Here is a 14,596-nt window from a genome sequence, read left to right on the forward strand (position 1 = left end):
CTAACCAGTGACAGTTGGTCTGCTCATACTGGAAATGTTATTTAGGCCTCATTACAGTCATAAAACTCATTGGCATTCTCTTTGCTTGTTTTCATATTGTTTGTACTAGGCAGCCTTGAAAAAGCCTCTACAGCTTGTCAAAGATTAGTTTAAAGGAGTTCCAAGTTCATTCTTGGAGGCAGGCTAAGAAAACTATCAGTGTTTATGAACATATTTGTATTTGGCTGGAGGGTAATATTTTAATCCTAGCAGAATGCTGGAGGTATTCAACTAACTTCTAGATAAAATAAACCATGTCATTTTGTTTGAAACCAAGTGGTTCCTTGGGACTGACCCAAGTGGGTCAGATGTCACAAAATAGAATTTACTGTATAAACCATCTATAGATCTCAAATAATAAAATTATGTAGTCCCCACTACAGTGACCAAAGCTTTTAGACTGATACCTCGTAGAAGGTAGGAGGTGCCTCTTCCAAGACCAACCTTTCTCTCAGTGCCCCAGAATACTTGGGTGTGCTTAAAGGCATCTGCTGATTATAGCTCATTAGATGACATTGTCCAGACAAGTGAGTAGGTCAACGAAAGAGGACAACTCCCTTCAAAATAAGTTTGTGGAAATAACCATCCGATTATCTTCATTTGTGATAAGTACATTTCCTTTAGCCGGGTTTCCATTCATTTGAGAATCCAGTTGATTCCTGCCACCGTGTTGGAACATAATAGACTCTTCAGCTTAATAGACATCAACACATTCAAAGCACCTTCCCAGAGGTGTTGCTGTATAGTTTCAAAATGGTTTCTCAGTTAGAAGAAAGGTAGTTCAACGGAATGAAAATATGAAATACGGGGCGTGTGAAGAAATCCCTTTAAATATCCTTTGTGAGAATGTCCCCTCTGAATAAAATACTTTCCATAGTAACGCGAAGGCAGAAGTTGCTTGCTCATTACCTCCAGAGATAAGGCGAACAGCGAGGCTTTGGCATATTTGGCATGGGAATCCCAGAAAGTGCAGGCAGAAACCCTCACCTCCATACAGAAGGTTGTGCGTTCTACTAAGTCCATGCCTTAATCCGGATCCTTAAAGAACCTGGCTAACCTGCTGGGCTGAACATGAATTCTCATTTCGAAAACAAAAACAAACAAAAAAGCAGATTCAGTGTGAATGTGGATACACCGCCACTTTTCTAGCACTCTGCAGAGCTGGAAACCAGATTTCTTTCCTTCGGCTGGGTCATATACAAGGGGACAGACAGCCTTGGGAATGGATGACTTGGGCCACGCAGGCAACAGGCCCTGCAACTGCAACCATCTTCAACAGCGCAGCCACTGTGCTACTGCATCCCAAGCAAGCGCAAGCCCCGCTGCGACGCTGTGATCCGCTCCGATGGTTCTAAGAGGACGGAGTGTGTGTTCACTGGTGGAACTGCATATTCGCACACACCCTTAACTTCATCCTTAGTAACATGCCTGGCATAAATTCCCAAGGGCAGGATAACTGGGTCAAGGCATACACACAAAGCTTCAGAAACTGCCCTCTGGAAGACTGTACTAATTTGAATCCCACCAAAAGTATGTGAGACTTGCTTCTCTGTACTCTTTCTTTTAAAGATTTGTTTTTAAAGGTCAAGTCTTATTTATTTATTTATGGCCGTGTTGGGTCTTCGCTGCTGCGCGCGGGCCTTCTCTAGGTGCAGTGAGCAGGGTCCACTCTTCGCTGCAGTGGGCGGGCCTCTCATTGCAGTGGCTTCTTTTGTTGCACAGCATGGGCTCTAGGCGTGCGGGCCTCAGCAGCTGTGGCGCACGGGCTCAGCAGTTGTGGCGCACGGGCCCAGTTGCTCTACAGTGTGTGGGATCCTCCCGGACCAGGGCTCGAACCCGTGTCCCCTGCATTGGCAGGCAGATTCTTAACCACTGCGCCACCAGGGAAGTCCCATACTCTCTTTTTTTTTTTAATATTTATTGGCTGCATCCGGTCTTAGTTGCACACGTGGGATCTTTTATTGCAGCGCATGGGCTCTTCATTGCAGCACATGGGCTCTTCATTGCAGTGCACGGGCTTCTCTCTAGTTGTGGCTCACGGGCTCAGCGGCCCCGCAGCATGTGGGACCTTAGTTCTCTGACCAGGGATCGAACCGGCATCCCCTGCATTGCAAGATGGATTCTTAACCACTGGACCACCAGTATCTCCCTCTCTGTACTCTTATAAGCATTATTATTATGTTTTCACCTTTGCCAATGTGATACATGAAAAACTGCATCTCATTACTTTCTGTACACATTATTGGTATTAATCTTAGTATCTCTTTAGCGTCTCTTCAATGAGTTAAGTGTTATTTAAACTCACAAGTCTGCGGGGGAAGGAGGCAGCAGAAAAATTAACTTGTTCATATTTACTGTACTAGCTGATAATCCTTGTAAAACTCAGGCATAGGTCACAAACAATAATGCATTTTTTTGTTGTTTTGTTTTTGTTTTTGTTTCTTGCAGTACGCGGGCCTCTCACTGTTGTGGCCTCTCCCATTGCGGAGCACAGGCTCCGGACGCGCAGGCTCAGCGGCCATGGCTCACGGGCCCAGCCGCTCTGCGGCATGTGGGATCTTCCCGGACCGGGGCACGAACCCGTGTCCCCTGCATCGGCAGGCGGACTCTCAACCACTGCACCACCAGGGAAGCCCCAATAATGCATTTTTAAGTCTACTATGTTATGCTGAATATAACATAATTTCAAATCACATGAAATTGGAGGCTGGGGATTCCAGGCTGGTGGTCTCAGGGATAACAGAAGAGGAGGGAGAAGGGGGATGTTGTCCAAACAGAAACCATGTGTTGTGGGAGCCCTTTCTAACACTTTCAAGGTTCTATTCTTTCTTTCCCACTTTCTTTACCCTGGACTTTTTTTTTTGTTTGTTTGTAATATTTTAGCTGTGCCGCGCAGCATGCGGGATCTTAGTTCCCCAACCTGTGCCCCCTGCAGTGGAAGCGCAGAGTCCTAATCACTGGACCGCCAGGGAATTCCCACCCTGGACTTTCAAAATTTGTGTTTTTGATGGACATTTAATAACGTATGAAAATACTCATAAGTGAGAAAAATAAAAGTTTTGTAAAAATAATATCCTAATTTTGTTAAAAGTGAATAAATGCATGTGTGTATGTATATAAGTAAAAGTAACTGGAAGAAAATGCAACAAAATGTTAATGGTGAGTTTTGCTAGATGATTTAAATTTTCTTCTTTATAGTTTTCTATATTTTCCAAATTTTCTACAGTAAATACATATTACTTTAGTGATTAGGAAAAATAATACATAGAATAAATAATAACTGGATATTAATCTCTCTGCATCTGTGAAACTCCATTCTTTACGTCTTCATAGCCCAAGTCAAAGGCTTATTATCAAAAAGAACAAAAATAGAGATGCAGGGACTTCCCTGGCGGTCCAGTGGTTAGGACTTTGCACTTCCACTGCAGGGGGCACGGGTTTGATCCCTGGTCGGGGAACTAAGATCCCACATGCTGCTGCGCCGTGCAGGAAGGCCAAAAATTAAAAAAAAAAAATAGAGATGCAAAAATATTTCAGATTGGGTGTCAACTATCATTAACCGGTGGTGGCAGCCTGGAGCATTATTTGCAAAAGGGTTCTGAGGCTGAGTCCTCAACCCCCAGGAGATAAAACTGGGATCACAGAGCAATATCTAGCACGGACAAGGGCTGATGGAATCCTGCGTGAGCGTCAGGCTTTTCATATCCCCCCAAACAGATACCAGGCTAGAAGGGCCTTAGGGGTCATCTGGTTGAAGCTCTTATTAACTGATGAGGAAACTGAGGTCCAGAGACATGAAGCAATTACTCAGGGTTCTAAAGGCAGAGCCATGACTAGAACCTAACGAAGGAGACTGGCCTTTGCTCTTCACTCTGCCTTCAGCTAATTCATTCAAGTTCATGTGTGCCTCTCGTCCACGGTGACGGAGCAAGAGTTCACCCGTTGTGGCCTCCGAGAACTCTGTTCTCTCTGTCAACTTCATCCCTGCTGCCCAAGACACCTGGTCTCCCCTTACTCCGTTTCTTAGGTGACTGTCTTCTCCATACAAACATTCCATATGGAGAAAATGGAGTCAAACAAATCCCAAGGTTTGGAAGGAGTGGCAAAATTCTCCCATTAGGTGGCAGTACGAGCAAGGACTAAACAAAAGCAGGCATCCATAGGGCGCTTAACCTAAACTGTCTGAAAGAAAAGCCTTTTGTAGGATTTTTTGTAGACATATTTGTATTGAAGCACTTTAAAATCTACAAAGTCCGGGGTGGTGGTTGTGGTGGTGTGCTGAATTGGGCGATTGGGATTGACATGTATACACTGATGCGTATAAAATTGATGACTAATAAGAACCTGCTGTATAAAAAAAAAAAAAAAAAATTATTCAAGTCATCCAATGATGGAATGGCCCAGTTGACTGTATGACTGATTTGACCAATAACAGAGTGATGTGAGTAACAAAGAGATCTGTAAGTCATTTTATTTATAGGAAATTTTAAATTCTAAGAACTATTCTGAAGACTGATTATGAAGTTATCTTGCTTACTTGGTGAATTTAGATCTATTTTTAACAAATCACAAACCTGTATAGTGATAGTACACATTCTGAGGGCTTTAAAAAGATCTTTCTTATGTGATTATTTAGGTGATTTTTCCCTTTACTTATTGAATGTTTGTATGTGCATCTGTATGTTGTATGTGCATCTATATGTGAGCATGCACATGTGTTGGGAAATATAAGTAAGAATTTAATACATTTGTCTTACAGGAAGCTTTGAAGAGACAGAGCATCTCAAGTTTTCGATTTCTAACATAAATACATTTTATAGATAATATATTGTTTCAGGGAGTAGAACAGATATTCTTCTTTGGTGATTACTTATTGATTTTCTTTTGTCTATAACAATTTAAAGTACTTTATTGCTTACATTTAAATAAATGCTAAATCAATAGTAAGTTATACAACCATACAGTGGATATATGTATAGAGACACTATCCAGAATACGTGCCCTGGTCAGAATGGAGACTTGTAGAAATACTCACTTTAGATAACTCTTATAAGAGCAGAAATGTGAAGAAATAAAATTATCTTACATTTCATCCTCAATGCTCAATTTTTACAAGTCATTTTTGTGATCTAACTTTTAAATAGGACAACCTAAGGCAATTGTATTTTTTTCAAATTTTACAATGGGTAACATTCATGGTCAAATTTTGAGACAGAGAATTAGTAATGTTAATTATGAGCCCTGACTCTGGTATTGACCTGTTTATTTTTGAAAATTATTTGACCTTTCTAACTTTCAAAATTCAAAATAGAAATATGTCTGTTTTTGACCACATCATGATATGTAATTTAAATCAAACAAGACAAAATGCCTTGAGAACATAATATATATAGGAACAAAAATGTCTACTACTTAAGTGTTTTTATTTTATTTATTTATTTATTTTTTGTGGTACGCGGGCCTCTCACTGTTGAGGCCTCTCCCGTTGCAGAGCACAGGCTCCGGACGCGCAGGCTCAGCAGCCATGGCTCACAGGCCCAGCCGCTCCGTGGCATGTGGGATCCCCCCGGACCGGGGCACGAACCTGTGTCCCCTGCATCGTCAGGCGGACTCTCAACCACTGCGCCACCAGGCAAGCCCTACTTAAGTGTTTTTCGAGTAGCTTTCCTGATTTGGACAGAAACATTATAGTTCCTAAAGAACAGAAATATTAGACCATATTTGATGGCTTTTCTTCCTTTTTATATTTATGTGCATTTCATCTCTTTGAAAATCCCAGTGACTCTGATCCTTATTTTTCTCAGTGACTTTTATGCACAATAAAGGATGCTCTTTGTAAAGTGTGAAAAAAAATAAAAAATAAAATAAAATCTACAAATACCAAAATATTAAAAGTTTTTATCAATAAAGGGGTGGTATTTTAAGTCATTTCCTTTTTTATTATTTGCAACTTCTGTATCTTCTATAATGAACAAAAAAGTTTCATAAAGTAGTTATTGAAATAGTGACAGATTATTTCAGTAAAATGTATGCAGAGTTTGAGTAAAGACATTCACAAAAGCATACAGAAATGTGATAACCTATATTCTGTCTCCTATGTCATACAATCATGCAAATATAAATGTGTAAAAAATTGTTAAACAATAGAATCCTGTAATGCTTTAGGAGTATGCATGAATTTTAAAATATTATTAGCCATATTTTTAGAAAAGCAAAAGATGATAGATTTACTTAAATTGGAGGCATAATACTGAGATATTAGCACATGCAACCATTTCAGCATAATACAATATTTTCTTCACATTCACTTGTTTGGTGTGAACAGGATTTACATAAATAGGTAGGGGTTATGCTGCTTCGCCTCAAAATAACCTAAAATTTAACACTTAGGGCATTAGTTTCCTTAACATAGGTGTTGAAACTTTTAAACTCTAACTTATTTACAAATAAATGTACTGATACCTCTGGAGTATGTATATATGTGCGTATGTATGAACGTATTTGGTAGGTGTTCCTTACTATAAATAATCAGAGAAAATGTCAAGTTTTTTTTCTTTTTGGCCCAATTCTTCATTTTAACTCCATCCTTTCTTTTAAGATATTTCCTTAACACTCTTCAAATAGAACCTTATTTTGAGCCAAGTGTCATTATAGAAAATGAGACTCTTTGTGAAAATCTGCCTCAAGCCCTTACCTGGCATCCCAGGATCAATGAGACTCTCTGGTCCCCAAAAGGCAGAATGATTCCTCTTTTCCATGGCTGATGACACAGGTGGCTGTTTTGGGGCAGTGGCTTTCTGGGACTTTTCCCGCAAGGAGCCCCTGCCTGCATCTTTGCTTGGTCCGGTGGGTCCAGGCTGTGCCACAGCCGTGTGGGTCACCATCTTGCGGTCAAGGCTCACTGAGGGTTAAAGAGCTACTATCAGTTGTTGGGTTTCTTTTCTGAACTTTAGCTAAAACCACTAAATTTGCAGTAGATTTAAAGTCATGGACATTTGGGAATGATAACTTATTCATCTAAGATACATCAGAGCCCCAGAAAAAACTATTTGTTCTTGTTTTCAAATGAGTAATCAGTTCTCTTCTAATAATTTGCTTTCTGAAAGTTCACATAAAGAAAGAGACAAAGACACAACTTAAACCTAAGGTTCTGAGATTCGTCATCCTTGCTCAAACCAGTACTTCATTAAACTTTCCACAGCTCTTCTTCCTTTATTGTGGTGAGCGTTTATACACGTGGCATTATAAGACTGATTTACAGCTCGGACTAACCACAGCCTTAATGTCATAAATTTTCTAAAAAATCTATCAAAAGAAAACGTTAGCTCATTTCAGTTTTTTTTTTTTTTTTTGGTTTTGTTTTGGCTGTGCAGCATGTGGGATCTTAGTTCCCTAACCAGGGTTTGAACCCACACCCCCTGCATGGGAAGCACGGCATCCTAACCACTGGACCACCAGGGGAGTCCCTCATTTCAGTTTTTAAAAAAGCATATGCTAAACAGCATTTTTAGGATGGGGAAGAATCTTGTAGAAAATTGAAAACAATCTCTTAAAAGCGTAAGTGATATCAAAATTTGACATTTGTAACTCGCATTAAAGACATAGTAAATGCTCATTTAATTTAAGGCATAGCTCATTCACATGAAGTTATACCTGAAACAAGGCAGAAAAAGAGCACTACTGAGTTTGCATTTATTGTGACAATACAGGCATCCCTTCTACCCCAAAATGTGATGCAGTCAACTCACGATTTTGACAGAAACCTTCATCAGAGCCATCAGGACACTGCTCCACTCCATCGCAAGCCAGCGTGATGTCAATGCAACAGCCGTCATCACAAAAGAAGTGGTAGCGTGAGCAAACATTCGAGCATCCTGTTCGTAAACAAGTCTCAAGTCACAGGAGTGCAGGAAAAAAAGACTTCTACCGTGTCAAGATTAACCAGAGACTATACATATAATGAAATGCATTTGGATAAAGAGATGCAGATAATGAGGGAACACCTAACAGTCTGTGCTCGAGCAATAGATTCTGGGAAGGTTAGGGGGTTTCTTCCTGACCTTCCTGACTTAATTCTTAGGAATCACCATGGGCTCTCCATCTTTTTTTTTTTTCCCCAGCTTATTTATTTATTATTATTATTTTTAAACATCTTTATTGGAGTATAATTGCTTTACAATGGTGTGTTAGTTGCTGCTGTATAACAAAGTGAATCAGCTATACATATACATACATCCCCATATCTCTTCCCTCTTGCATCTCCCTCCCTCCCACCCTCCCTATCCCACCCCTCTAGGTGGTCACAAAGCACCGAGCTGATCTCCCTGTGCTATGCGGCTGCTTCCCACTAGCCATCTGTTTTACATTTGGTAGTGTATATATGTCCATGCCACTCTCTCTTTGTCCCAGCTCACCCTTCCCCCTCCCCGGCTCTTCGTCTTAGGGCCCTTCTCTAAGCCAATGATACTTTAGAGGTGAGAACAGAGAAGCAGCAGCTCTGGTCTTCCCCATCCTGCCCTGGGTTTCCTCCCTCAGGTGACCCACTCTGCATTCATCCTTTCGTCCATCAGTTCCCCAGCAGGCCACTTCACAGCGGTTCACCCCCTGCACAGTACTTGGCTGGCTGTGTTTTAGCAGAGACACCACTTGCTTTTTTTTTTTTTTTTGTATCAGCTGGCCATTTATTTTTCTCATGGTGATTTAGGCTGAGCTCAGCTGGGCTCCTTCCTTCATGTGTCTGTGATCAGCTGTATAGACACCACTTTCTATGTGCTATTCTTGCATTCACATTTCCTAAGTAATAATTTTTACTCAGATCAACTTTCTACTATTGAACCCTGTTTGCTGGCCACCATAGATCCATGGTGCTGTAAAGAATAAACAGAATCTTTAGCTACTAGCTGGTGAGAATTTATTTTCTACAAATAATGAAATTCCCTTCATTTTGGATCTCTTAAGAGTTTTTAACCCTCAGAGCTACATGTATTTTCTTGAAAGGCATTCCCTGCACCCCCCCAACTCCAGATTAAGCTAACTTTACTTTATAGTTGTTAGCTACATAACAACTGCTGACACGAGTGATGCGGACTAAAGGCATCAGGCTAAAAGTAGGTCTTAAGGATTCTGTAATTCTCCAGGGACAGATGGACTAGACTATTATCTCAGTTCATGGGAGAGTGGTACATGATGATATTTCTGAGACAAATGGCTGAGCATAGTATACACGCCCAGGAGAGTCTTGGAAACGTTCTACTGGAAAGAAGTTCAATTAAAATGCTGGGAGAGGAGTCCATCTGGGTGGAAGGCAATTCGAAGATACCTTGATTATGGAGGAAGAAGAGGTAAAGAAAAGAAATGGTGGCAGAAAGAAGAGGACGCAGGAAACCAGCAGTTATGGCTGAGAGCTTGGGCCTAGAAAGGAGAATCTGCTTCGGACACAGGGAAGGGGTTGGGAGGAAAAGTGAAGGGAAACTCTGTGGACACCAAGCAGGATGCAGCCTCTGCTTACATCTCTTAAACTCATGACATGAAAATCCTAACTATCTCGAGGCTTTCCTTACTCCTTGGTAGTTTTGGAGCTAGATCCATATTAGTAATTTACCCATCTATTTCTAGATTAGTGGTCTCCAAACCTTTTTGACTATACCTGTCTCCAATCTATAAATCATATGCACGTGCCACCATATTAACATATTATACATCTTATAAAATGATTGAAAATTTAAAGAAGATTAAAAATATAAGTTCTGGGGCTTCCCTGGTGGCGCAGTGGTTGAGAGTCCGCCTGCCGATGCAGGGGACGTGGGTTCGTGCCCCGGTCCGGGGGGATCCCACATGCCGCGGAGCGGCTGGGCCCGTGAGCCATGGCCGCTGAGCCTGCGCGTCCAGAGCCTGTGATCAGCAACGGGAGAGGCCACAGCAGTGAGAGGCCCACGTACCGCAAAAAAATTATAAATTAAAAAAAAAAAAGTTCTGGGGCTTCCCTGGTGGCACAGTAGTTAAGAATCTGCCTGTCATTGCAGGGGACACAGGTTCGTGCCCTGGTCCGGGAAGATCGCACATGCTGCGGAGCAACTAGGCCTGTGCACCACAACTACTGAGCCTGTGCTCTAGAGCCCGTGAGCCACAACTATTGAGCCCACGTGCCGCAACTACTGAAGGCTGTGCACCCAGAGCCCGTGCTCCACAATGAGAAGCCACTGCAATGAGAAGCCCGCGCACCACAACGGGGAGTAGCCCCTGCTCGCCGCAACTAGAGAAAGCCCGCGCACAGCAACAGAGACCCAATGCAACCATAATTAATTAATTAATTAAAATATATAAGTTCTGGTACTTTCTTTTCCGTCTTAAAAATGTCTTGACTGTCTGTTGGGGATTCTCTATGGAGACCACATAGCTGGATCACCTTAGAGGTGTTTGTTGGCTTGCTCTGTGAATAGATTATTTTTTGCAGAGCTGGAAAACATGCAGCCTCTATATCCAAAACTGAACCAACTTATCACAGAAGCAGGGGTATGTGCTTGTCTGTTTACCCCAGAAAGTGTCACCCTTGGTTATCATGAAAGCTAGTCATTAACCATAAGATGCGTATATATAATAGAGGGAACAGAAACTCTCTCAATCCCCACCTCTTGTTTTCAGTGTGTCGATGTAGTATCTTATTAACTTTAGTTCATAGTTTGTTATTCCAGTCTAACCAGTGAGGGATTCCAGACAGCAGTTAATACAATAGCATTCTTTTTATTTTCTGTATAAAGTTACGTACGTAAGCCCTATACCCAACTGGCCTGTCAGTAACCGAAGGTGAATCACATCACTCACTCCCTGCAGCTTCAAATACACTTTATCGTCATCTTGAGAAAGGCCGGAAATGTACAACTGGCACCTGGCCTTGGGAGCCCCAGAAAACTGGCCTGAGTAAGTAAACCAGAGCAACAGGCAGCTGGTGAGGTGTCAGCCCTTCGCCTCCATGAGCTCAAGCCGTTTCTCCCTCCCATGCACCTCAGTTGTACAAAAACAACCCTTTTCTAACTTCTGCAGGGGATGGCAGCTTCCCAGGAGCACTTTTCTCCCCGAACCAGCAGTTGACTTGGCTCCTTGCCCAGGGAGCCCTGATCCCGGGAGCACAGCCCTCGGGCCCAGGAGTCTTCCACTGCTCCTGATTTCAGCTGTTTGCAGCGGCCCTGGCACATGGCCAGCTTTCCAAGGTGTGTTCTAGGTAACTGGCTCCTCGGTGCAGCTGCAATAAACCAACAAGCAGGGCCTGCTTGAATGTGGGCCGGGCTGCAGGCCTGGCTCACTCCCCGTGGCTGACTCACGGTGCTGCGGTGAGTGGACTGGAGTCTGGGGTCTGGCCTGTCCATTGGCAGTCACCCCTCCTTCCTCATGGTCAGCTTAAACCTTGGCTGGACAGGAGTCAGCCAACCTAACTGTGAATGTTCCTAACGCGCTGCATCCTTGTGGAAGGCAAATTATCAAGGTGGCGGAGTTCTTAGGATTCTAAGGTCTCCTTCCTCATGTCCAATATGCACACTGACCCATGTCTTTGATGGAAGATCAGTCAAAGTACAAGTAAATCCAGTCTTTTTATTCTTATTCTCCCAACTGCTGGCTCGATTACCATCTAAATACTGAGGAATCAAGGATGTAGGAGACGGGCTACAAGTTTGCTAGAGCCATGGCTAGTGAAGGGTCACCACACATGGGCAGAGATCAGGTCTGTGGGGCGCAGTAGCCACGCCCACTGCCTTGCACACAGTTCCCGTTCACCGCAGATGCTGGGAAGGCATCCGCTGACCGAGTGACAGGACCCTCACACACACACTATCTCAGCACTTCTCCAGAGTGAATTGCGGGGAGGGCTTCCCTCTGCCATACCCCCATATCTTTAGTGCTGTTGAGTTCCATATAAATTTTTTTTTTAACTTGATGAGCTAATCTTAGAAATGTAGATGTTTGGGAAAGTAAGAAACAGGTAAATGAGAGAAATGAGTTTACATTGGGCAACAGAATGTGAGAAGCATTATATATATGTTGAGCTATGTTATTAACGTATCTGTGCATCTGTGTAAAGCGACCATGACAGTTTTTAAATAGTCCTTTTAAATTGACACATGCACTGCATATATTTTAATTTGTTTTCAATGTACTCCTTGGCTGCATACTTTGAACATACATATCAAATAGACCATCCTCCTTTAAACAAGATCCTCTCCTGGAAAAGCCAGATGTCTTTCGCGAAACTGAGTCACGGAAAGATGGAGCATCTCTCGGGTCCCGTGGCTCACACAGCCTACTCTCATCCCCTGGAGTGTGAAGCGCTCCCCCGCCCCAATTCAGCAGTGTCACTTAGCCCAAAATACAATGCAGCCTATTTTTGCAATCATATTTTTAGTAAAGATTTTCCCATTCAACAACAGCAAAAATGAAATGAAAGGGCCCCTGTAATGCACAGTCAGAATATAAAATGCCAATTTAATACCATCCTTCCATTGATAACCTGGTTTCTGTTGGCCACTGTGAATGTGAGGGAAGGGCTTTCTTCTCACCTCCTGTGGAGACGGCCACGGGAAGCACGGTCACCGAGACGCTGTCAGAGCTCCTCTGCCCAGCAGTGTCCATCACCGTCAGCTGAAAGGTGTATGTCCCTTCCTGTAGGCGGGACAGCTTCAGGGTTCCGGACTGAGGCACCTGACACCCAAACAGGAAACATCGTATTTAGTTAAGAACCTGAGGCACAGAGTCCAGCATCATCCTGAACTGGAAATCAATGTCATCCTTGAAGCAGTCCCATGACCCACTTCTCCACTCCTGGTCCAAGGTTGCAGAATACTAATCACACACAATTCTGGCAGATTGATCGGAAGACCTGAGCTCCGGTGGGACTGGGGGCTAACACCCCCTTTCTCCCGGAAACTTCCCCTCCCACGCCCATCCACATGGTTGCATTGGAAGGATCAGTTATGACCTCTCCTATGGCCACAGGGGTGCCAGGCTGAGGGGAGCCTCTGGCTCAGAGTCAGGCAGGCTGTGCGAGGTGGCAGCTATGCGACAGGTGACACCACTGTTTATCGTTTCTTGGGACTTAGACAGGAATGCCTGGAAACATGGGAGCAGACGATGACCGCACTGGAGCATGCTGACGTGAAGCCCTGCAGCCTTGAGCAGGGTGATGTGAGAGAGAAGCTCTGTCCTCTGTCCCAGCTGGTCTGCCAGAGCATAGACCTAAGACTGCCGAAGGCCAGCAGCCTTGGGGTGTGCTGACCTGGGTGTATGAGAGGAGAGGGTAGATAGTAGGACTGAGTCAGAGTAGGGATTTAAGGTGGGTGCGACAGGGGGATGCTGAGTGTGGCCATAGGAGTGAGGCTGAGATGAAGTTAATGGAGATTTTAAGAGACCAGGGAAGCCTTGAGGCTGGAGGCTGTGGGGGCCATCCACACAAGACATCCTCACCCAGGCCCCGGTCATATCTCTGGGAAGGCGAGTGAGGTACTGGGCTCCTGGGTGTCAACACTCAGCATGCCCGTGTCAAACTAAACCTCTGCGGGCCGTGCCTTCCCTGGGAAGCCTCTTTCCAACGCTGGGGCTGGAAGGACAGAGCATCCCTCGTCTAAGGGGCCAGTCCCTCCACCTGGGCTGTGGATGCCTCCCTCTAGCCTTACTAGGTACCGCTTCTCTGATGCAGGAAACACCGTATCCAGATCCAGACCATGGTAATCACCTTCAACATCTTGGGTGCACTCAAATTTAGGTCTTTTCAAATTAAATATCCCCTCCCTGGTGCCTTTTTTTTTTTTTTTTTTTTTGAAAAATCTGCTTATAGGGGAAGGATAGCTCTGTCAGATTTTGCAGCTCGGCTATCCATGGGTGTAATGACGATCAACTGTCTCGATGGGAAAGCTCTGAGAGCTGCTGGATTTGGACACCAACAGAAAAGGGAGATGCTGACAACTGCTGACAGAGAATGGATCTTGCCCGAAGGGCCTCCGAAGAGGGCTTTGCGTTCGGCACCAGTCCACATCTGCAGGCCTTGCCTCTATGAGCAGAAACTAAGTACAGTAACTTAATACCAAGGTCTTTGTTTGAGGCTTATTTTGATAACTGAGAAAGTCAATAAGGTCCTATTAATCTCCTGTGAAACTTCTTCTACAAAAGGCTCCCCTCCCCTTCTTCTGCAGTAATTTGTTTAAAGCTTTTGCTGTTTCACCTTAAGTCTCCCAGAGCCAGTGAGAAACGGAAGTAAACACTTTGATTTTTGGATTTCATCATTTCAAGATTTTTTTCCCTCTGTGTTTTTATTTCCTGGATGCAGAAAACTTTCAGGTTTTGAAGCCATAAGAGATAGAACATTAATCTGATTTGATTTTTTAATCCCTTTCATAACACAGCTTGGCATGTCTTTTTTTTTAAAATTGAAGTATAGTTGATTTACAATTTCAGGTTAAGTTTCAGGTGTACAACACAGTGACTCAAACAAGTTTTAAAGGTTATACTCCATTTATAGTTATTATAAAATGTTGGGTATATTCCCTGTGCTGTACCATATATCCTTGTAGCT

At 43.3% G+C, this 14,596-nt stretch overlaps 1 protein-coding gene across 3 annotated transcripts in view; it reads right to left on the minus strand.

Moving 5' to 3' along the window:
• The window catches only part of LRP11 (LDL receptor related protein 11), a 56,908-nt gene that overhangs the window by 24,418 nt on the left and 17,894 nt on the right, over positions 1 to 14,596 (minus strand). For all 3 annotated transcript variants that reach the window (XM_022559066.3, XM_022559046.3, XM_022559035.3), the window contains exons 3-5: positions 12,588 to 12,729; positions 7,788 to 7,913; positions 6,734 to 6,940 (exon numbers count right to left, since the gene is read on the minus strand). In XM_022559066.3, the coding sequence (XP_022414774.2) occupies positions 6,734 to 6,940; positions 7,788 to 7,913; positions 12,588 to 12,729 (475 nt within the window). The remainder of the gene's footprint in view (positions 1 to 6,733; positions 6,941 to 7,787; positions 7,914 to 12,587; positions 12,730 to 14,596) is intronic.

The sequence above is a fragment of the Delphinapterus leucas genome, chromosome 12 (genome assembly GCF_059928025.1).
Source record: "Delphinapterus leucas isolate spDelLeu-1000000601 "Yukka" chromosome 12, BTC_Dleu_Yukka2, whole genome shotgun sequence".
Taxonomy (NCBI): Eukaryota; Metazoa; Chordata; class Mammalia; order Artiodactyla; family Monodontidae; genus Delphinapterus; species Delphinapterus leucas.